The 23,442-nt window shown below is 36.4% G+C and overlaps 1 protein-coding gene across 3 annotated transcripts in view; it reads left to right on the forward strand.

Moving 5' to 3' along the window:
* The window catches only part of ATP11A (ATPase phospholipid transporting 11A), a 118,275-nt gene that overhangs the window by 50,280 nt on the left and 44,553 nt on the right, over window positions 1-23,442 (forward strand). For all 3 annotated transcript variants that reach the window (XR_014616996.1, XM_084226217.1, XM_084226218.1), the window contains exons 2-5: window positions 6,831-6,953; window positions 17,869-17,958; window positions 19,082-19,162; window positions 20,648-20,755. Coding sequence is in view for 2 of the 3 variants with exons in the window: in XM_084226217.1 (XP_084082343.1) it covers window positions 6,831-6,953; window positions 17,869-17,958; window positions 19,082-19,162; window positions 20,648-20,755 (402 nt within the window). In the remaining variant the exon portion in view is untranslated. The remainder of the gene's footprint in view (window positions 1-6,830; window positions 6,954-17,868; window positions 17,959-19,081; window positions 19,163-20,647; window positions 20,756-23,442) is intronic.

Consider the following 23,442-nt stretch of genomic DNA (forward strand, 5'->3'; position numbering starts at 1 on the left):
CTCTTCTTTTACAGCTTTTCTTGGCACCTAAGGAAGCTGTAAATTTCCTCTGCAAAGCTTAATTTCAGATGTTAGTCTAGAGCTGCTTAGAAATAAACTTGATTTTTAATTAATTTAAGTACTAAGACTGTAAAATATCCTGTGTCTTATGTGACACTTTGCCTTCTAGTTTCTCTTACCACTGCACTTTGCAGTGTAGTTTTTTTCTCATTTGCCTTTCTAATTGCAAGTGAGACCCTTTAAAGGATTTCCATGTAGAGGCAGTCCCTGACTGGGCCTGGGCAGAAGAGCCAGAGGCGCACAGTGTCCCTGTCCCACTGGCAACAAGGGGCACAATGTGTCAAAACTGGTACATTGACAGGAAAGAAAAGAGTAGTAAAAGCATTTTTCCCACTGTCCAGTAACTCATGTACATCACAGATCTAGTTTCTTACCATCATTGCAGTGATTCTATGAAACTAGATGAAGATGGTATTTTAGGATGGAATAGAAGACTCTTATCCTTACCACTTTTATTGTTACTTCCCATGAAAAGAAACAGGGAAACCAAAGATTTGCCTGCAGAGAAAGCACAGACATCAGAAATAGCTATACCTAACTGGCCAGTATATCAGCAGTATTTGGAATTTAAATTTACTGCTTAGAAAAGATCTGTCTTCTTTGAGTAACTAAGGTGAGTTTTTATGTATGTGAAACAAAGAATTATTGTTACCTTTTTTAGGAGGAGTGCAGTTCACTGGCTTTGTCATCTAGGAGGTCAAATTATTCAACCATTCAAAGTACAGAGTATGGAGAATTTAGATAAAAATCATGTTCCAAACTGGAAATCAGAAGGGAGAATTGGACTGTCTTCAGAGTGCTATATTGCAGTGTCCCATTGCCAGCTCATGTGACACAACTGGAATATAGTTTTATTAGGATAGTTTTATTAGGATAGCTTCAGAAATGTGGTACTCTAAGTATGGTGCTCAAGGAGACAGGAACTGGAAGGCTGAAATAAAATTTATATTAAGGACAGACGTAAAAATGTTAGGTATTTTACAGAAACTGGAACATTTGCTGTTGTAACAATGTCTGTTCTAACAGCTGTGGTTTACAGAATTTTGCATCATTTTGTCATCTTACTTTTCCATTTCCTCTTCAAAAATGTCACAAAAACTTATTTCAGCCTATTACTACAAATCCATTTCCCCTTCTGTCTGCATGCACAAGACCCTTGCAGGAGGTGGAAGGAAAGATCAGAAAACCAGGATGCACCAAGTAGTGGAGAATATGGCTTGGTTGGGAAACTTGAGGGCCTGGCACCATTTTCTGTAGTTAAGATGTACCTGCCTTTGCTTCTAATCACAACTTTTCCCTGAGAGTTATAAATAAAATAATCTATTAGCAGTTAAAGAATGTAATATCTTCTTTCTTTTCCCTTTGCATACACTTAAATCCAGTATTCTGTGACTTCAAATGTTATTTCTGACAAAAATCCTCATCCAAGGATTTAAAATTCATTTGCTGAAATGAAATGCTATGATAATCTGTGGCAACAGATCCCCTTATGGGTGACCTGTAGGAAATATGTTAATTAGTCAAAGCAGTTTCTGGGAGAGTTTTTTGGGGTTTTTTTTTTTTTTTTGTTGGTTTTTTTGGGTTTTTTTTGTGGTTGCATCTGAAGAACTTCATTTTGGTATTCCATTAAATTAGTTACTTAATGGCTTATGTCCTTGACTCGACGTAATTTCCTTTCTGTTTACAATGTCTCATATTGAGGTAGCCTTTTTTCAGAATATAAAATCTGATGGTAATTATATGAATTCTTTTATCTGTACTCTTCTATATTCATACGAAAGAGAACTTGAACAGCTTTCAATATTATACTCGTCATTCTGAGCTTGGCAAATTCATGTGACGGGCTGGTATAATTCTGTGGACAAAATGTAAAGCTTAAGTGCTCTCTCTATAGGTATTTGTGAGTTGACCTATCATTTGAAATCTAAGAACCTTTAAATGGATGAGAATTTCATCCTTTATCTCCACAAATACATACATACAAATTAGAATTTTTTTATAGAAGTGGACTATTTAAAAGTTTAATCAATTTTACTGGTTAGCAACTTTAGGAAATATAGATTATTTAAAAATTATTTCTTTATGTGGATTTTTATTATCTATAGTTCAAATATAACCTTAAAAGGACTGGATTTGGAAAGATGACATTAAAATCTGTAGGCTGTGCCATTGTTTGCGAAGGGAGATGGCTGCACTCTTCCTGCAAAATGGTGTCAAGTGTAAAAGAGCAGGTATCAGAACATTTGACAGAGACAAAGATGAGAGTATGTGGTCTCATGGCTTGGTAAATACTGCACGATAAGCATAGTTTCCTTACAGTATTAGAAAGGAAAACAACTTTTTTTTTTTCTCTTCACTTTAATGAATTACAGCCTTGAGATATTGAAGTTGTTTCTCTTCACTGAATGAAAAATTGGAAACTGAGAGCCATTACAACAGTGCAGAGCTGTTGTAATGTGTGAATGTTTTTTCACACTGTGCACTATTAGTTCTTCCTGTAGATTCTGAGTGATAATGGCTTGTCAGTATCTGTTATCCTAAAACTCCAAAGTGGTTGAGCAGCTGTGTGTTCAGTGTGCAGTTTTAACAGTGGTGCTAATTGCTTAATTGACATCAAATATTCGTGATTGAGTAAAACACCAGGCTGTTAGGAAAGCCTGCCTCTGTTGGTGTAAAGTGCTTCTGTGTGGAGGAAAGGAGTCATAGCCTGGATGAACAAGGATATAGCTGATGCTGAGAATTTGTTGCTGTCAGATCTGTGGTTAGAGTGCACTATCTCTTTTAATCAAAAAACATTTAGAAAAAAGTAGAAGAGAATACTGTTCAATGAAATGTACTTTGAGCTTGGCCAAGGCAGATTGATTGAGTTTTCAGCTGTACTTAGTGCACATTAACTTATTTGAGTAGTGTTTGCATTAATATTATTTGGAGAGAAAATAAAATATTGAAGATTGTTGCTGGTACTTATGCCTGAGTTAATAGTTCAAGTGGAGAGTCAGGAAGTGTCATTCAGTGCTTCCACTGATTTCAAAATCATATGTTAAATCTCTTTAGTAAAAATATGGGGAACGACTTGGAATCTTTCCAAGTCAGTTACTTTTCCAGCAACTACGCACTAGCATCTTCCTGTCATCTTTTTGCTGTCACCCATTGAATACCAAGCCCCTTGTCTTTTCAGGCAATACATTTGTTTAAATTAAATCTAGATAAAAATTACTGGAGTAGCATGAAGGTGAATCTCAAGCTAGTTTCAGTTTGATTTTTTTAAAATCAGAAAAAAAACCAAGCTGCAGAAATGCTTAAACTCTTAACGTAAAATCCCGTTAACAGTTTCTGTCTCTGTGCCTTAGTCTTTTGCTGGTCTTTGCTTTCATGGTTGCTGACACTGCTTGAAAGAGTAAAAGCTATGTAACATTTCATTGATGTGCCAATAAAACTAGGTCTCAGTACATTGAGCTTTACACTATAAATAGAAGCAGATAATGCTAAGGTATATTTATTGTTTCTTGAACATATTCTTAATGGGCTTAAGCAGTGAAACTTAAAAATAGAAGTTAATGTAGTTTGTTGTTCTGGCAGTGGCATCAGACTGCTTTTATCAGTGACTCTGGTGACATTCTGTAAGTTGTAATACCAGAACACTAAAAGAACTGTCAGACCAGGGTGTTTGGCTTTGGAGGTTGGCATTACAGGACATTCAGTTGCTGTAGTTTGATTTCTCTATGTGGCCCACATCCTGGCTTCAAGTGCTGCTTTTCTAAAAGTATCTTTTCCTGCTTCACACAAGTCTTGCCATAATGAGCAGTGCATCTGACTTTGTGTATTGCAGTTCTGCCTCACTGGCAAAGAGAGCCTTACTCTCCCATGCTTAGTTTTTTAACGCTTGTACTGGGAGTGGTTTTGGGGGTTTGAAGTTGTTGAATTAGGTTGGTAAAATGCATTTATTTTCTATAACCTATTAACATAGTGAAAAAGAAAAAATGTTTTGTGCTAGCAGATAGTTGAAGTTAGATATGGTTTTATACATTTGTGGTAAATTTATCAATCTGTGATAAAACCAGATGAAATTAAGCTAATAGAAGAGATTGTCTTTATTTTATATTGATGCTTAAAGTAATGCCTTGCTTTAGGGACACAAATTCCAGAGTGGTTGGCTTACTTAGTGTTGACACAGTACTTCAGGGCTATCAGACCTGTAAATACTGACAGTAATGGCAGGAGGGTGCTGTTTAGAGCTCTGTCTTCCCAGGTTTATAGGTAATTTTGGAGGCCTGTTATAACTGAGTCATGATGAAGACTCAGTGTATGCAGAGAAACTTTAAAAAATGCTTTTTTGAGGTAAGACTGTTGTCATGCTGTTTGGGTTGGTTCATAATAATTGAGATAAATTGTCAAGCCGGACCTCTGTAGAGGAAAGTAGAAGCTGAGGGATGTCTTCTTTGTTTCCAAAGTTCGTGTGGTATTCCCATTAGTTGTTTAGGTAATCATCTCTGAACTTAAGCACTTCACTTATCAGGAGTGATCTTTGTGCTGCGTTTATGTCTGGAATGTCCTTCCTAATGAAAAACTAAAAAATGTTGTACAATTTGATGTATTTTACAGGAATATCTCACATTCCCTTGTATTTCTAGGAGTATTAAGTGACGCAAGTGACAGTAGATAATTTGTGTGCACTGTACATTTAGTGCACTGACAAGATAAAAAAAGTACTGTGTACTGATAAAATGGTAAAGATACCATGTTTTGTTATTGCCGTAGAAGTAAGGTGGAGTATAGAAACATTGTCAGGCTTTACTTCCTTCCAAAATGTTTTTGCTCAAAGAATGTTATCTGGCCTTCAGGAGCGGGCCGAATGACACTTGACTTTTTGACAAGTCCACTTGGTGGTAAGGGAGAAGTTGTCTGACTGGAAAATCAATGCAATTTTTATACCAACTCACGTCCTAGTTTCGAGCCTGTGCTAGCTGTGGCATGGGAGAAATGTGTGTGCACTCCCACTGAGCCGGGGGCAGTTACAGGGCTTAGCATAAGTCCAGACTGTGCTATTGGTATGTCTTTTGAGGGGCTGTCATTTTTACTTCCTTTGTGAACAGCTTCATATAATGTATTGAGTGACCCTTTCAAGTTACTGGAAGTAGAATAACACATAAGAAAGACATGGGGTTTACTTTTGGCTTTAGTTTTATGCCCAGTATTGAAATTTTGTCCTTTGGCGTCTTCTGAAGATAATGCCTTAATTTTTCTGTCATGTGTAAGAATCAAGTAATGATTTTTAGGTCCTTTGTGTCTGCTTCTAGTATCTACTTCTGGGATGGCAGAAGTTGCTTTTCTTTAATCCTTCTACTTCACTTTACATTTGACTTGATGACTTCTGCTCAGCTATTTTGTGGTTAATAGTCTGTGTCCAATAGGTTTTCTTTTTATATTTTTGATGTTCCCTCCAACCTCAAGAAAGTCATGCACATCACAGAGATAATTGTTTTATTAGCTTAACTGCTCCAAATGTGCGGAGTATTGCAAGATTTTATATGTCTATTCCCAGTAAATTATGTAGAAAGTGATCTTCAGCTCTGTTGCACTTAAGGGCAGTGGAAAAATATCACAGATGTGAATTGATGAAGAAAATGTTAGGGTGAATGTTTTTCAAGTTTGAGAACTAAATTTTGTTTCAGGTTTAATATCCAAGTGTGTATTAGTAAAGTAAATGGACCTATAACTATTGACATTAAGACTAGGTAAAAAAGAAGGAACCATGTCTGTATGACTAAACTCTGTCAAGAACTGCACAGGTACATCCAGCTGCTGTGTGAAATGATGCCTTGGCTGTGTAAACTAACAAAGTCACACTGTTGGGGGTTAGTTTGCTCTAGAGGCAGACAAGCACGGGTGCCTAGGAGCACTTGTACTAAATACCATGTACCTGTTGAGGATGCTGAAAAGAAGTTTCTCTCGAATATGCTTAGTGAAAGAATGTGTAAATGCATCAGTGCAACATAAAGCAGAGGTTTTGAGTTTAACTTATGACGCATTTAAATTACTTCAGATTTGACCATATGATGATGTCAAGGTTGCTGATGCCTGGGCTTCTCCAAGTGTTAGGGATGTGTTCTGTGCTTCAGAAATGTTTTTCATAAGGTGGATGTGAATTAGACTGTTGACTACGGGATGGTCATTTTATATCTATGTTCCCCAAAAAAATTTACTTCTAAGTTTTAAAAATTGGTTATTTTGGTTTTGTGTAAGTACTTTTTTTACAGTTAATAGAACACAGAAATAGTAATTTTGGGGAAGCTATAGGTGTGTTAGAGTTTGATGTGAATGTGAAAATTTGGTACACCTTTTTTTTTTTCTACAGCTTTCATAGAAGAGGAAGTGCTTCATATATTAAAATATTTTGATTAGCACAGATTTTTATTAGTGGTGAAAAGCATAACAAACATAAATACTTACTAAATACCTAATTTGACTGGGGGTCTTAAACGATTCACCCTTTTTTCAGTTATAAACAGAAAAAGAACAGTGGTTTTCATGGATACTCCTTCATTGTGTTGTGGGAAAGTGAAGTGCAGTTAAGGCCGAGTTTTGACATTTGACTTGGCTTTAGGTGTTTTGGTGGTATTGAGCTGATAGAGAAAAGTGTGAGGGATCATGTGCTGCTGACTGTATATGTGTAGAGGGTCAGGCATGTGATTAGTTAATTCAGTGTGTGACTCATGTTACTGCAGGAATACTGGGTGAACTGACACAGTAACTCTTTTTTTCTCCCATAGTGTGCTGGAGAAGAGAACTGGGTGGACAGTCGGACTATTTATGTTGGGCATCGTGAGCCACCTCCAGGCGCTGAAGCATACATTCCACAGAGATTTCCAGATAATAGAATAGTCTCATCAAAGGTACCTATATTTTCTTTCAGTCATTTAGATAAATCAGCTGAAGTTCTTTTTATTTTTTTTTTCAAGATTTTTCCTAGGCTTCCTGTATATTTTTCCTTTCCACAACCAGAAAAGATAAAATGAAAATATCTCAGATTTATTCTGGTGAAACTAATTGCTAATTTGTCTCTAAAATGAATATAAATAGAATAATTTCTCCCATGTTTACTGTAGTACCTAGTATAGTGCAGTCTTTGAGTAATAATGAGCTTTTCAACAGAGGAAAAAAACCAATTTTCATTTGAGGCAATCCTGGAGTAAAAAAATCTTCCTAAAGAAAGACTTCATCCTTTGTACTCGAAAGCAATACCTCAAAGTACTAGAAGTAATTTAATTTGTTGAGCATTTAGATTCATCATACTCCGTCTACTCTAAGTGTCATTCCCTTCAAAAGCTCTTACTGTTCCTGTGGGATTTTGTCAACAGTCTTCTTTATTCACATGAAAGTGCATCATACTTAAAATCTTGGCAGTGTAATACATTTGTGCTGTTTAGAAATCTTCTAGTTGTCACTTACCTCAATTTGTTAGTTTTAACTTCTATAAGCTCCAGCAGCTTTTTGTGAGCAGTTGGGATGTTGGTGCTTTCCAGCTGGCATTCTTTAGCCAAAGGTTTTTACTGCTGTGGCATAGAAATTTGAATGCTTGCAGGTGATGTATGGCTAACAACTTAAGAACTCCCAGGTTTGCAGTATACTTAGATTTTAATCTTCATGAGCTCACACTTTCAGCTAATACAAAATAATAAATTAAAAATTATATCTCCTTTACTGATAATTTGTTTTTGAATAGTGTCTCAAATCCTCAGCCATTTTAAGAACCTTGGTAGCATTGTGATCTCAAGGAACTCAGTGATTACTCTTGTGGACCTGAGCGCTTGCCAGCCGTTAACATAATGAAAGTGTGTCAGTTCTTATGTGAGATTTTCTATTTGCTACATTCTTACCATACTTCTTTTGAAGTGTACAAAGTGTACTAAGCAGCAGTGTAATATTTAGGCATCTTTAATTAGATAGAATGCTTGAATGGTAAGGCAGATGAAGTGCAGTCAGACTGGTACAGTGGGAAAGCCTGTGCTCCACACATTGGTTTGTATTGTCTTTTGAATTATGGAAGAGTAAACACAATTAATGCAAATTTTTGTGCTCCTGTGACGTTTTCCTTTTTTTTTTAATCTCATTTGAGATGTATGTAAATAAAGCCATTGAAGTTACTGCTGGTAGTTGTATTGAAAGAATAACATCCTGTTCAACTATGGTTTGACATATTAAGTTAGTGGAAGTTACAAGTTGCTTTGCTTTGCTGAGTGAGATTTTTAAAGTCTGACTTAAACATGCATTGAACTAAGGAATCCTTGCCAGCAATTAGTAAACATATATGACTTCAACCAGTTCAGGACAGAGACTTTACTATATTTTTATTTGAATATAAAGCATATTCAGTTAAATATTTTAAATGTTAAACTATTTAGCTGTGAACTGTATTTGTAAATAGCCTTTCATGAATAAAAAGTATTAGTAGAAATCCATTTTATATATACAAGAGGTTTCTCAATTTTTCTGTTTATTGATTAAACTTATCTCATTTAAAAATAAAATGTAGGTTGTCTTTGTGGAAATGCAGTAGTGATATTTTAGGAGGAAAGAGAATTCATGTAAATGCTTTATAATATTGAGGAGTTTGTCAGACTGCTGAAAGCTGTTGCCTGTATACGAGAACTTCCTGTGTATATGAGAACTTCCTTTCAAGTGAGCTCTATTATTCCCACGCTCCATCCCAGACAAGCTGAATAAGGCACTGTTGTGGCTTGACTCGCATTCATTCTGGTTCTGTGAGCTGCTTCCTCTTGCCCTTTCACCTGTCCTTACCCCTTGCTTATGGACCCTCAGAAGGGGGCACCTCTTACACTGTAGGGAATGCAGACATTACATTCCTACTAAATGCTCAAATGTGCATAATTAAGATTGCAAATCCATAATTGTTAAGAGTAAAGGTATATGCTCACAAGCACACTGTATAATGTTACCTCAACCGTGAAGGATGCTTCCTTCATCTTTCATCAGCAAGACAGACAGTAACTTTCAGCTGGGCTTTTATAGGTGTTTAATGCTTATGTAAGAAGGTCTGCGATTGCTCTTCAAGCATGAGAAACTCTAAACTTTCAAGTACGGACTTTACCAATTTAAAATAAAATTAGTTTCTAAAAAGGATAGTTGAAAAGCATAAGGAAATGACATCAATTTGTCTGTCTCTATGCTGCTTTACTAAAAATGTCATGTCATAATGCCCTGAAAAAGACATCACCTTGCAGTAATGCGAACCTTAGGCTTTACTGGTCCTTCCAAAGGTACACTTTGCTATGCTTCGCCAGAGGCTTCCTGGTGTCAGCAAGATAATACTTTGATTCAAGTGCAGAGGGATAGTTTGTGTACATTGCAGTGTTGCTGTGGAATGTGATTAATGCTCTGCCTAATGATACATTCCTGACTGTGAAAAATAGTACAGGGAAAGACCTTGTCTAGACAAAAGTGTTCTGTTGGTTCGATGTGTTAATTCAGTTATGATATTAACAATATATTGCAAAAGGTGGATGTTGAAGTAGTCAAAGACAAAAACTTGTGTCTTTTGGATTGTACATGCAGTTCCTTTTACTTTCTACAGACAGTGACCTTTATAACATGTATCCTTTTGTTGATTTAACTTTTAGCTGCTTCAGCTGCCTTGGGTGTTGGCCTTTGAAGTGGCTGTTATATGCCCTTGATTGAATTTGTCACATGACAGTGCTTCATCGTGGAAAAATATCAGCTAGTAGAAAAATTCCAATGTTTCAAATATAGAAGAAAGAAAGTAATTGAATTGGCAGGGAGGTGACTTGCCTTTTTCTGAAAAAAAAAAAAATTATTCACTTTTGATACTATTTACTTTTTTGTGGAACTTACAAGTTAAAAAGAAACTAAGTTAAACTAGGCAGCTACAGCAGCTACCAAAACTTGGTAAGAAACAATTGCATTTCCTTCTGAAACAGGATTTTACTTTTTGAAAAAACAGATAATTTATAAAATAACTTTTTAGTACAAAACTTCCTTAAGGTTCAGGCTTCATGATATTGTGCTGGGAATATGATTGTGTATTTAGTAGTCTTGAATGAATTTCTCCTCTGTGAATTCCTTCAATACCTTTTAAGCCCATGTGAATTCTCAGAATAAAGAACAGTTCAACTGTATAAAAATGTTTGCCAAAAGAAGCTATGAGCCTTCATTTTAGAACTTCCTGCTAATTTGAGTTAGTCATTGTCCAATTCAAGGTTTTGGAATACAGTTATCCCCGGTTTATAATCTTGTTCCTATTGGTGGTCTTCCACCATATTTCCTTTCCAGGAGGAAGGAATAGCCCTGAGCCCATTTAATAATTATGTAAAAGCTGCCTCATGCCTTTGCTCAGGTTTGGTCTGTCCCATTTCCCAAACCAGTGGAATCATGCACAGATCATTCAGTACATAGCAAACTGTGGATTTATGTAGGGGCGTGATGGTGGTTTTAGCTTGTTATTAATTTTTTTCAACATCCAAATTCCCTTTTCCTGAAGTTAATCTAATACTTTTATAGAATTGCTATGCCTCAAGGAGCTCATTTGTTGACAAAGTAGGGATTTGCTTCTTGTTCTACTGGAATCAGTGAATTGAAGACTGATTGGATGTGTAAATTTCTCTTGAACGGAGGGAAAAATTGTACTGAAAATAACATCTTTTTTGATACAACAACATGGAGTTCATAGGAACATGTTTAATTAGTTGCTTATGGCTTTTGGAAAAAAAAAATACAGAACAACCCACAAGCCCATAAAGAAAGAACCACAAGAAAGAGCCAAAAATTCCTGGATAGGAGTTGCTTGTTTAATGACAGCTGAGAGAATTTCCTGTGTGTCAGAGACACCTGACAAAATTTAAAAATCCACAAACTTTAGGCAGGAGAACAGATTCTGCCCACCCCCCCATATTACCCACAGAGGAAGTTGGGTAAAGGAGACTTACAGAGGCTTCTACTCTTCATTTCAGTCTGTGGATAATCAACATACAATGCTTTGCCTCGGTGGTCATGTCCAGCTGCAAACTTTTACTTTCATCATTCAATAAAGAGAAATTTTACAGCTACAGAACCCACTTATGTCACCAATGTAGCTGGAGACAGCAAGGCTTATGCTCCTGGGAGATGATACTGAAGAGTAGTGGGATATGACTCTTGCATGAAATGCAAGATTGACTCTACAGTGGCTGCAGAGCTAGTACTTGAAGAATTTGCCCTAAAGAGATGCCACTCTAATTAAATGATACATGAAATTACAAAGTGCTCACTTGTGCTGTAGCTTTATTTCCTGTTCTTCCTTATAGAAAAGCAGTCAGTTGAACTCACATGGGAGAACTGGACTACTGTTATTTCCTACTTTGTAATGCTGTATGCTGTATTCATGGATCAGAAGTGATACTGGTTTTGCTGTGCAAATAATGCAGTCTTCAGTTGTCTGTTTGAGGACTTTTCATTAAATACTGATCAAAACACTGGTTTCTAAACATTGGTTTCTATGATAGTTTCCGGAGACAATAATGCTGTGTGTTGGGAATCCTATACATTGCCAGGCAAAACTTAGCTACCTTCAGTGCTAATCTGATTGAGATGACTCACAATTAATTGCCATAACTAATAGTTTAATAAAGTTAAGTAATTCTGACATGTTTCAGCAGATGCTGTTGAAATATTCCGTTCTTTCAGCAGAAATTCATGCCCTTGTGCTGTACCTCTTCCCTGCAGCACTTGCTCATATAAACATACAAAGACTGGGTCTCCTCTGATTTCTCATTTTGTTGCCACATTTAGAATATTAATACTTACTGAAGCTTAAGGAAATACTAAACCACCTCTAGCAAGATGAGCCACTTGGAACCCAGCAGAAACCTAGGCTGTCCCACACTTTCCAAGGTACTGCTTCACAACTGGAAGCCTTTGACCTCTCTAGGGTCATGACGTAGCAGTTTCAAGATGAGTACAAACACAGCCCTGAGCAATGATATTTGAAAGCCAGAAGAGTGTCCAAAGCCCCCAGTGGAAAGAGGCATGGTCATGTGTTTGTGAAGCCAATAAATGATTGTGTAGCATACCCTCGGGGGGCAGAGAGGCTGGGTAGACAGAGATGTGGATGGGACAGGGACTAAAGCAGGGAGCGCTGTGTGTGCCTTTTACTGATCTGCTCTGAATGCAGCTGGAACACAGAGCTTTCCATTTTGCCTGGGAAATCCCCTGCCTCCCAGGCACTCTGGGGGAAGCAGGAGGTCAGATCCCATGCTGCAAGGGCTGAAGGATCAGGTGTGCCCAGCCCTGCCAGACACTGAGCAGGGCAGGAGCTGTTAGAGATGAGAAGAGTAAATGGACTTGGCTGGCAGTAAAGCTTAAATGCCTCAGAATCAATTGGACTCTCAAGGGGGCCAGCTGAGGGATTTCAGTACCTGAGCTGTGATGGGAGTGCATGAGTGTGCACTTCTTCCAGGCACAATAATACAATTTCCTTCTGGGGATAACTGTCAGTGTCTAGAGAGAGCAAGAAAGAGCTCTTTGCTCTTGATCTGCTCTGATCCTGCTCAGCATGGGATTTCCAGGTCAGAGGCTCTTTGCAACCTCCCTTGCGTTCCCAGGAGAAGCCATTTAACCTTCCCATGGCTCAGTCCAGGGTTATTAGCAATATTTTATCTTCTGCCCTGCTACTGCCCCTAACAGAGCTTTTAAAAAAGTTTTTGTAGCAGTGTGGAATGTTCATGTAGTGAAAGAGAAGCAGAAGAAGAAAGAAAAACAACAGATCCAAACCTAATGCCAGGGAAGACAGGCGTAATTTTTCTCTCTGTACAAGTGAGAAATTGAGGCTTTCTTGCTCTCACATGCTCTTTCTTCTGTTCTCCTAGTATTCTCTGTGACTTCTGTCTTCAGTCAGTCATCCTTGCTGTAAGGTTTTTTTTCTTTTTTCAAATTATAATTACATAATTATAGATGCTGAAGGATTTCTTAGTCTGAGGAGTTCCTGGAGTTAATAGCTTCTATTTGATAAGACTGGGAGTTGCTGAACAGAGACTGCTAAAGTTAGACTTGTTTGTAATAGAAATCCTGTTTTATCAGCAACTGGTTTTAAGGAATCCTATGCCAAAATATGTATCTTAGTTATCAAGTGTGCCATTTGATGTAACTTCCCCAAATCTGTTTTTCATTTTTTCACTTTCTCTGAATGTACTGGTGGTTGTTATTCACTTGTAAAAGCCCTACATGTAGCAGAGCTTTCACTGATTCTTGTGTTGTGAATGGCCTTGTGATGTGGAGAAGCCTTAGTCCCTCAATCAGTGGAGTGATAAACACTGTGCAGATGGTGCATATGTTAATGCTTTTGTTAATATATTGTTGTGTCTTTCTGCATTCATTCCGAATTGTCATAAATATGGCACAACACTTTTCAAAATATTCCAGTTCTGTTGAGTAGCATATAAGCACAGAAATCTTATTTTTTTTTTTTTGCTTTGAGTCAAAGTCTTAATATTAATTTAATACATCAACGAATATAGGTGAGTTCTGCTATAAACTTCCTATATGTTTATAAGCAAGTCACTTGACTTAGACAAGGCACACTCAACTCACTTCTTATGATTTCAGATAATTACTGATTTCCTGGGGTTTTTTTGTACCCTTTGCAATAGTTTTCTGTACCAGTTCTCTATATAGATAGACAAATCATGTTTCAAAAAAAGTAATATTATTATAAATAAAATTACCTTTAAAGAAACTGTGTCAGATTTTTCAGCTATTCTGTTGAAGAGGGTTACCTATACATATATAATATATGTAATATTTATGTCATTTTAGTAATGTAACACTTTGTAAGGTGGTGTTATATGTAAAGTGTTATATTCAGTACCTAAAAGGAGACTACAAAAATGCTGGAGAGGGACTTTTTACTAAGGTGTTAAGTGAAAGGACAAGGGAGAAGGGCTTGAAGCTTAATAGAGGTTGGGTTAGATTTACCTTGAGGATGGTTAGGCACTGAAACATGTTATCCAGAGAAGTTGTAGATGCTGCATCTCTGGAAGCATTCAAGGTTTGTTTGAATGGGGCTTGGAACAACCTGGTCAAGTGGAACATGTTTCTGCCCATGGCAGGGCAGTTGGGGCTAGGTGCTTGAGAAGATCTTGAATGTTGTTTTCCACCAAAACCATTCCATGGTATGCACACATTCCTGCAATCTAGTTTTTAAACTGCAGCTTTAAGCATGTATTATTTATTGGTAATTGATATAAAAATGTTTTCATTAAAAATACTGAAGTCACCATGGACACAAATGAATGCAAGATCAGCTTTTCTCTACACTAGTCAGATTTTGTTGTCCTCAGGATGGATTCTTTTTGCAAAAAGGATGAGAATCATCATAGGAAGATGTCTGTGAACTAGGGCTAAATCAATATTGTAGATGTTTTTATTGTAGTAGTTTTTAGCATTTACAAGAAGCAGTCAAAAAGGTTGAGTGAAAAGAGTGAAATCAGGGTGTGTTAGAAGAGAGGTAGTGACTATTTAAAACAAATAATCAGTATGAAACAGGTGTTGACAAAACTCAGTGCAAAGTGCTTTTTCTTACAGCTTCAGCTTTTGATGTAAAGTGATTACTTAAGAAACCCTACTTTTACTTAAGAAAATATATGCCTCTTAGGGTGGAAAGAGAAGCTTGAAATATGAGCCAAAATTCTGGCATGTGGATACCAAATGGAAAGGTCAAAGTACAGTGTCAAGAACACTGTATTTTACATTTTGAAATTTGTGTGACTGACCTTGGAGGTGCTGAAAGCAAGATGGTATTAGTAAAGAGCAAGATGGAGCCAGAGGCATGAGTGGGAATACTATGGACATGCTCATGAGTGCAGAAATACACCAGCACTGCAGGTGCTACTGCAATTATAAATGGGAAGAAAATCTACTTGTTTTGACATCAGATTTATCTTACAGACTTTTGCACAGTGCTTCAGATGCATCTGTTGGCACCATGTGCTCTTCTTTTGGCTGGATGCATAACTACTACTACTACTTTGTGTCTGATGTGTTACCTCCTGTAAGCAAAAAACACCCACGCGCTCTGGCCTGTGGGTCTTCGGTAGCATTTGGAAAAGATAATTTAAGCCATCTCCAACTTGAAAGCTTATCTAAATAGTGTGTAACTGTTTGGATAAACTTATTTCCTTCAAGTGAATTATAGTGAAAAAAAAAGTCGTTAAATATACACAAACCACTTTTTAAGAGTTTACAAAGAGCATGACTAGAAATTATCTGAAGAAGAGAGATGATAGTACTAACTCTCAGCACAGTAATCCGATGGATTTAATATGGTCGGTTTTAATGACTTTCCTTTAAAAATTTTTGTTTTGTTCCTGCCTAGCTAGGGTAGAGAAACTGCCTTGACTGCAGCAGTCATGAGATAAATCTTGTTCTGAGTGGCAGCCCCTCGGTGGTTTCTCTGAGGAGTGATTGTGTTGATTAAACATTACTTGCCCATCTGTAGATACTGCTCTGAGCTACTGATGGCTTGGGTAGGGGAAGGTCTGTCTAGATATCTTAGTGTTCTTTCTTGCCTAAACTGCAAAAATCATTACTTCTCTGTTGAAGATGAATGGGCAGAATAAAGACATACTTAGTATGCCTGAAACCCAGAGTCGTAAAGTGCTAAAAATTTGTCAGATTGAAAATAAAGTTTTAAGAAGTAGTCTGTGTTAAAGCATCATCCATTTTAGGAAGCACTTCTCAACCATTAAAGTGATTTGTTCCCATGTTATTCACTTCTATTCACCTAAGAGAGTTGCTGATCAAAGGTGGAGCTGTGGTAGACCACAGCTTGGCAGGGAAAGGAGTGAACTAAGGTTGGAATATGAGGAGAATTGGAAACTAAAGGTAAAGGTGAAAAACCTTTTTCTGGGTTGTTGATTCAATTTATTTACTTGATTCCTCAATCAGATATTTTAATTATCTAGTCCAACAGTAAAATGCTATTACCAGGCATTTTGTCAAAAAACCCTCTAGGAGATTTTAAGTGGAAGTTATTACATAAGAGATTACATTTTTATTTAATGAATGGTCATTTGGGGGGCTTGTGTAAATCATTGAACTTTTAATGGTCAGAAGATCCTTCACCATGGAAAAAATAGTGTTTCTATCAAGAGAGCTAAACAGAAAAATGGAAACAAATGTTTTTCACTTTTCTTTCCCAGCAGGCAGAGATTCTTAAAAAAATAAATTGATAAAATTAAAAAACAGAGCTAACTTTCCTGATAATGATGAAAATATGCAATTATTGTCATTGAATACAATCCATATGGTCATCTATCTTAATAGGAGTTTTGAATGATCAGCATTGTTGTGCAAGGAAAAATAATCAAGTCTAACTCATTGTCTCTGAAAATTCCATGTAGCTGGATAATGAGTAGTGCAAACTACATTCCTGTCTGATGAAAAGTGTTCTGATTGCAAGACTAGAACACTTGATTTTCTAGCTGTTGCATGTCGGCATGCCTGAGTTTTGGCTTGCTCACGGGTGATTTAATACTGAACTAGCTATTACACAGGATTAAGTGGTAACTTAGGGCATATTTAAGATAGGTACTGAATTTTGGCACACGACAGAAGAAGAATATTTCATTCCTCTGTCTTGCACATGTTCAGGCTTTAACACCCAAGAAGTACAAAGATTGCTGTATATAATAGGGTTTCGTATACATTTAAAGCATAATTCTCCTGGATACTTTTTGTCTCTAGATGTAATAAGAGTACTTTTCCTTCTGGAGCTCTGTCTTTGCCTTCAGGGCCAAATTCAGAAGATGTCTAGCTCATGGAATAATTTGGTTATCAGCAAGTATAAGTGCAGTCTGCCAAGAGGAGACAAGGCACATTTGTAACAGAGCAAATAAATTAGGATAAGCTTCTTACCCCATCTCGTTTGAAATGAAAGTTTTATTGGAGTTGTCATTTTATTATGTGTCAAAGGATAATTTGGATAATAAGATGATGCAGTGCTAGTTTTCTCAAGCCATTTTTCAAACCTTTTCACACAATTTTAGCTGACATTTTTTCACATGTGTTCCAATAAGCAATCCTTGCAATGTTTTGCTGGATCTACAAAGTGAGCTGTGTAAAAACACTGTAGTTGAACCTGCTTCAGGACAGTGGATGGGGACTAGATGATGTTAAGGTCCTTTATCACTTTTACACGACTTTTTAAATTTGAAGTTTTCACATTTTCTGTTTGCAGCTTCATGTACTGTTTCTTATGTCATTTTACAACACTTAAGGTAATTTGTAAGATCAGTACAGAAATATGCAGCCACTTACTCTTATTCACCACTGTAGTTTATCTTGAGTATTTTTGTGTCCCTGCCAAGGAACAAAAGAGCTGACTGCTTTTATTTGGCTGTCTTGCTATGACTGTGTAGCTAACTCTGAGTGCCACCTATCTGGAGTCATGAACACAACATAAAAGTGAATTAAAAGTGCTCTTTGAAATTACAAAGGTGCTTTTAAAATCCATTAACAGCTTAAATAAACCATTCCATAACTAGCTAACTCTGGACAAGTTTTGTTGCTAGTTAAAAAATTATTACAGTCCTTAGTACAAAGATTATCACAGTTCAGGAAAACAGTACTATTCTAAGAATACATGATTGTCAGTTAAGATTCATATTCAGTAAATTATTAAACTAAGTAACAAAAACACTCCTGCTTCTTGTTTAGTTTAATCTTGAAATGTGAATTATGAAATTGAATGTGAATGATATTTTCTTCACAAACGCTTATAATCTGTGCATTTGTTTTCAGTACACGTTTTGGAACTTTATACCAAAAAATTTGTTTGAGCAATTCAGAAGAATAGCAAACTTCTATTTTCTCATCATTTTCCTTGTTCAGGTAAGTGCTCCTCATTTCCCAGTAAGTTCTGTGCTCTTTCTAAAATAGGAAGAAGTTGAAAAAAGTTTTAAAATTACCTGATTTTGATGACCATGGAGGTAAATGGTTGCACCTAGAAAACCTTTTAAATACTGATGAAATGACAGAAGGGGTTTTATTTAATTTCAAGGTTGTCAATTGAAATTAATCTGAAGAGAATTTGACAGCCACGCTAGCTGGACAGCAAGACCTATATCTTGAAAAAATTGAAACGAATGTCTGTATTTTTTATTTTGTCATAAACATCCAGATCAGTAAAACTGTTACTATAAATTCTGTTCATGACAAAGTTTTCTTTGTGCGGCAAAAATGCTATATTTTATAACAAAATAATGTTTTGATTGCAGTTTTCTAACTGTACTCTGATCAAAGCCTGTCAGAACTGAAATAATAGGTATTGATATGATGCTTGCTTAGGCAGGTACATAAATACTTGGTTTTGAAATGAGTTCCATGATTACCTAGTGTGCTGCTTTATAGGCGTCTTAATTCTGAACCTGTCACAGTCACTTATTGTGTTAAATAATAAAAATCTTAGTAAGTGAAGAGCTGTATTACTTTGCAGACCAGATTCTGTAGAAAAAAAGCAGTGCAGATTCTCAGCACAACTTAGATTTTGTTATTTGCACTCCCTCTGTGAATTCTGCCTCTTTGTTTATAGTTGCAGAAGCCCAGCTCAATATTTCAGAATTTAGTCTTTGTGTGCATAAGAACATCTCTATTGTATAGCATGTAAAGCCAGTGCCATGCTAATTTCTAATGGTGCTCCGTAATTTTGCTTCCAAAGCTGCAGCTTTCCAGTCTAACACTTCCCTTGCTAGCAAATATTTTTGCGAGGCATTAACATCTGTTATTAATGTGATCTAACTACAGTATTGTATCTTCTTACAGAATCCAGTTTTCAAACTTTTACCAGTACAGTACACATTCTTCAAGTTTTATTGAAGTACTGTTTTTTTTTTCATTAAAATTCTTTGGTGTCCTGTAACATATTGATGAAATTGCTTGAAAGATCTTAATTGAAAGATTGACTGCTTACATTCACAAAAATATAACCAGAAAATACTTGTTGTTTTTGTTGCAGTTAATTATTGATACACCTACTAGTCCAGTTACAAGTGGACTTCCACTTTTTTTTGTCATCACTGTCACAGCTATCAAACAGGTGAGTAATGTAGGGAGCAAAAATAAAACCAAAGAGAGAGTTGGGTCAGTTTGGGTTTGCTGTTCAAGCAGTGCCCCCTCCCAGCCTCTTACCCACCACAGCCTGCTGGTCTGCTGTGGGAGAAGGTTGAAGAGAAAGCCTTGATGTTGACATTCTTCAGTAGTAGCCAAAACACTGGGGTGTAACCAAGCAAAGCACAGCAGCACAGGACTGTTGTGAAGAAAGTTAACTCCACCCCAGATGGTCCCAAAACAGAGGATAATTTCAGTTGTCCCTTAATAGATAACTTCACAGTCTTTATGCTAAATGCAGACTTCATGGGTCTTCAAAGAAGCTATGGAGAGTTGTGTTTCTCTTTCTTTACGGTGACAACTATGCATATTGAGTACGTTCTGTAGTTGAATTCAGCATTTCTTGTTGAGCAAAAGTTGTGGTACTTGCAAGAGCTAGTATTTTAGTGTGACTTTCCCACTCTTAAGATTTTAAATGTTACACTTTAAAGTGTTGCTGTTAGTAGTGACCTACCAAAGCCTGGGTTATGACAGGCTGTGCCAGTTACTGCAGTTCTGTGTATTGCCTTGATTTTTCTTCCCAACAACTTGTGTACATTTTGGGATCTTCTTGAGGAGCTATACCTACCCCTGGAAGTATATTACACTAAAATTATCAAGGCTCTATACTTTCCCAGATTATTTTTCAGAGCATCCAAGATAGTGATACTTTTGTTCTGCATTGAATTTTCAAATGTGATCGAGAGAGTTAGATCTAAAAATGCTATGGACTACAAGTGGTATTTTCCATCACTTAACCACTGATGACTTTGTCAATCCCAATCTTTGTCATATGGCAGGACCTTTTCAATAGAAAGTTGCAGATTCCCTATCCTTTAGTTTGTCTGCTTGTATAAAACACAAATTCATAAGGTAATTGAGCACTAAAAATAGGGTGCTCTGCAAAGTTTCTCAGAACAAAATTGTTCGCAACTATATATTGTATATAGGGTTAAAAGGTTTGGCTTAAATGTAAGACAGTCATCAAATATGACAACCTTTTGTCATGTCATGTCTATCATCTTACAGGATAAAGTCCCATTCTTCCAAAATGTATTGCCTACACTACCGCCTTCTTGGCAACTGCTTTTATGAGTACTGTGCACTTACTCGAGTCAAGAGAGCATGAGCAAGAGACAATCACTTAAATACCAGAAACTGTTCTACACTTTCGAAACCCTTATTCATCCAGATGTCTTTATTGAAATATGTGGTTTTGTTTGACTAATTGTAACCATGAATGCTCTTTTTCATAGATTTCCAGCACAGCTGTAGTCCTGACATGGATCACAACTTCATTTGTAATAGTGAGAATATTTTTTTCCCTTACAGTGATCAAGGATAATTCTTAAAATTTTTCTTACAAGTTAGAGCTAATCTGTGTCTTTATAGGCAAGTGTGCATCGCTGCATCATTCCATTTCACTCTTTTCTAGGGTTATGAAGATTGGCTGAGACATAAAGCTGACAATGCAATAAATCATTGCCCTGTTCATTTCATTCAGCATGGAAAACTGGTTAGAAAGCAAAGCCGAAAGCTAAGAGTAAGTAACTATGACTTAACAGGTTTTGTGAGTCAGATTTTACTTCACCTTTCTTGTACACTTCACCCATAAAACAAGGTTTACAGAAATGTACTGTGATGGTGCAGCATTTATTGCATTTAATGATTAGATCTACTGTATACTAATTTTTAGTTTTATATCTCTGAATGAAATACTTTTATAAAATTAAACTCCTAATGAGATTAGATAAATCTCATTTATTAACATCATTCTAAAATTTTATTTTTAGATATTACTATTGCTGGTTTTTTATCAGGCTATTTTGCTTAGCTGGAATTAACTAACTCCTTCCGTAAATGTTACTTTCATTTTCCATTTTTAACTTAAAATTTCTGTCATGATTTATCTTTTCTCTATTTTCTGCCCACTGTGATTATCACAGAATCATGGGATGCTCTGGGTTGGTAGGGACTGTAAAGATCACCTAGTTCCAATCCCTGTGCCATGGGCAGGGACACCTTGCACTAGACCAGGTTGTTCAGAGCCTTATTCAACCTGGCCTTAAGCACTCTTTGGGATGGGGTATAATTACAATTATGCACATTAATAGTTTATTTAAGTCAGATTGTGACAGTCAGTGCTATGTGTAGAGATATATGCATACGTACAGACAAAACACATTCTAAATATTTTCTCAAAACCCATCAAATCACAGTCTCTCCATTGACCTTGTGAATGCTGCTACATTCCCCTTTTGGCATATTTTCAGAAATTAATTTTGCTGCCTTTTTTGCCTTTTTTTTTTTTTGGTGAGCAGATTAACCTCTTAACATTATTTTCTTTAGAATTCAGAAAATTTGATAGATATTTATTTGGAATTTTCTCTTTTTTAATATGTTTGTTTTAAGATGTTTGTTTCTCTGCTCTGCTGGTTTTGGGCATAAGTGTATCAACAGTGTTCACAGCCTTTCTGCTGTGACCTTCCATTTGAGTGCGATAGCTTCTGCCTGGGGCTTCCTAGTAAAAAAAAAAATTAGGACATCACATTGAGAATTTCAGGTGTGTTAGCTAACCAGTTAAATATTCCAAACAAAAATAGTCAAGTACCATGCAACTAGATTTTGAATTTTAGTGGTTAATATGTCACCCATATTTTCTTAATTTCTCCCCTAAATGATAGGAGAGACAGACCTTGAAAACACTTGGATAGAAAGGGATATCTGTGTCTATTTGTAAATGGGTAAAATTCTCAGATCTATATTGCATGAGAAAACAGACTAGGTTGTAAAAAGTAGGCCCTCTGCACCTAAAGCCTGAGGACACTTCATTAAAGAAGGGAAAAAAGGATTGCTAAAAAATGGAGTTCTTTTTCACAAAATCAGAGAATGGTTGAGGTTGGCATTGACAGTGGCTCTACTTTATTTTACTGGAGGTTTTCTGGTCCGGCCCCCAGCTCCAGCAGGGCCACCAAGAGCTGTTTGCTCAGGATCCTCTCCAGACAGGTTCCTAGTCTCTCCAAGGATGGGGACTCCACTGCCTCCCTTGAGCAGCTGTTCCAGTGCTCAGCCACCAGTGTGATAAAAATGAGGTGGACCCTCCCACCTTCCAGGTTGTGCCTCAGGTGCTGTCACTTTCCACCAGAAAGAACCTGTCCTTGTCCCCTTTGCATCCTTAGCTGGCAAATACTGGAACAGCTTTTAAATTCTATTAAGATGCTATCTACTAGTGCTTTTATTTGCTTTGGATTGAGGAAAATGAAAATTTCATACCTGATTGTTGCAGGTATGCTTAGAGTTTGTGTTTTTCTGTGCCATGTGTACAATCTGCAATTTTTCATGGCTATTGGTTAAGAAAAAAAAAGCCTTTTTCATATCTACAGTTAGATAAATCTAATTTTTTATAATGATTCTAAAATTTTATTTTTAGATGCTACTATTGCTGATTTTTATCTGACTGTTTTGCTTAACTGGAATTAAGTGACTCCTGTGAACTGCAAGGATAGTGGAATTTAGCTTTATAAGGATATAACAAGCAATGATTAAGCTGGGTCCTATTATAATAAAGTATGGCATGAAAGTATATTGAACAGATGTTGACCTACATGAAAAATTGCAAAAATTATGTATTTTTATGGGATTTCTATTAAAACCCTGATATTCTTAGAACATGGAATGTGTCTTTGCCACTTGTTTAATCTCCAGAAATGTAGAAAAATTCATTTTTCTTGAATGATTTGCATGAATATTTTTAATTTGTAATTGGTTGGCTGTTGTGTTGCAATATTCTAACATACTGTAAAATATTGCCTGTGTTTCCATGAATCAAAATTATTTTGCTCACCTTTAAACATGGATAAGAATAGGATGGACTTCTAGTCAAAAATTCTGCTAAGAATGTATCTTGTTTTCATCAGCAGATTAAATTGCTGGCTTTTTCTGACACTTTTTCAGCTGTGTCTAAGAGCAGCTCGTATCTCCTGCTGTTTTTTTGTATTTAGTCTTAAAACAAGGATAATATCTTCCATCTCTCAAATAATGTTGCAAAACTTAACAAGACAGTACTTGCAGGGTGGTTATCCTGAGAGGAGAGCCAGAAACAGTAGATCTCGGTCATTCTACAAGGTATAATTCAATTTTCCAGAGATATCTTTGTAGTTCTTTACTCTTGTGGTAAAATGGTGGTGTAAATGAAAATTGCTGAATTTTCAAAATATTTATGTTAATCTA

Source organism: Fringilla coelebs (genome assembly GCF_963513975.1).
Source record: "Fringilla coelebs genome assembly, chromosome: 2".
Lineage (NCBI taxonomy): Eukaryota > Metazoa > Chordata > Aves > Passeriformes > Fringillidae > Fringilla > Fringilla coelebs.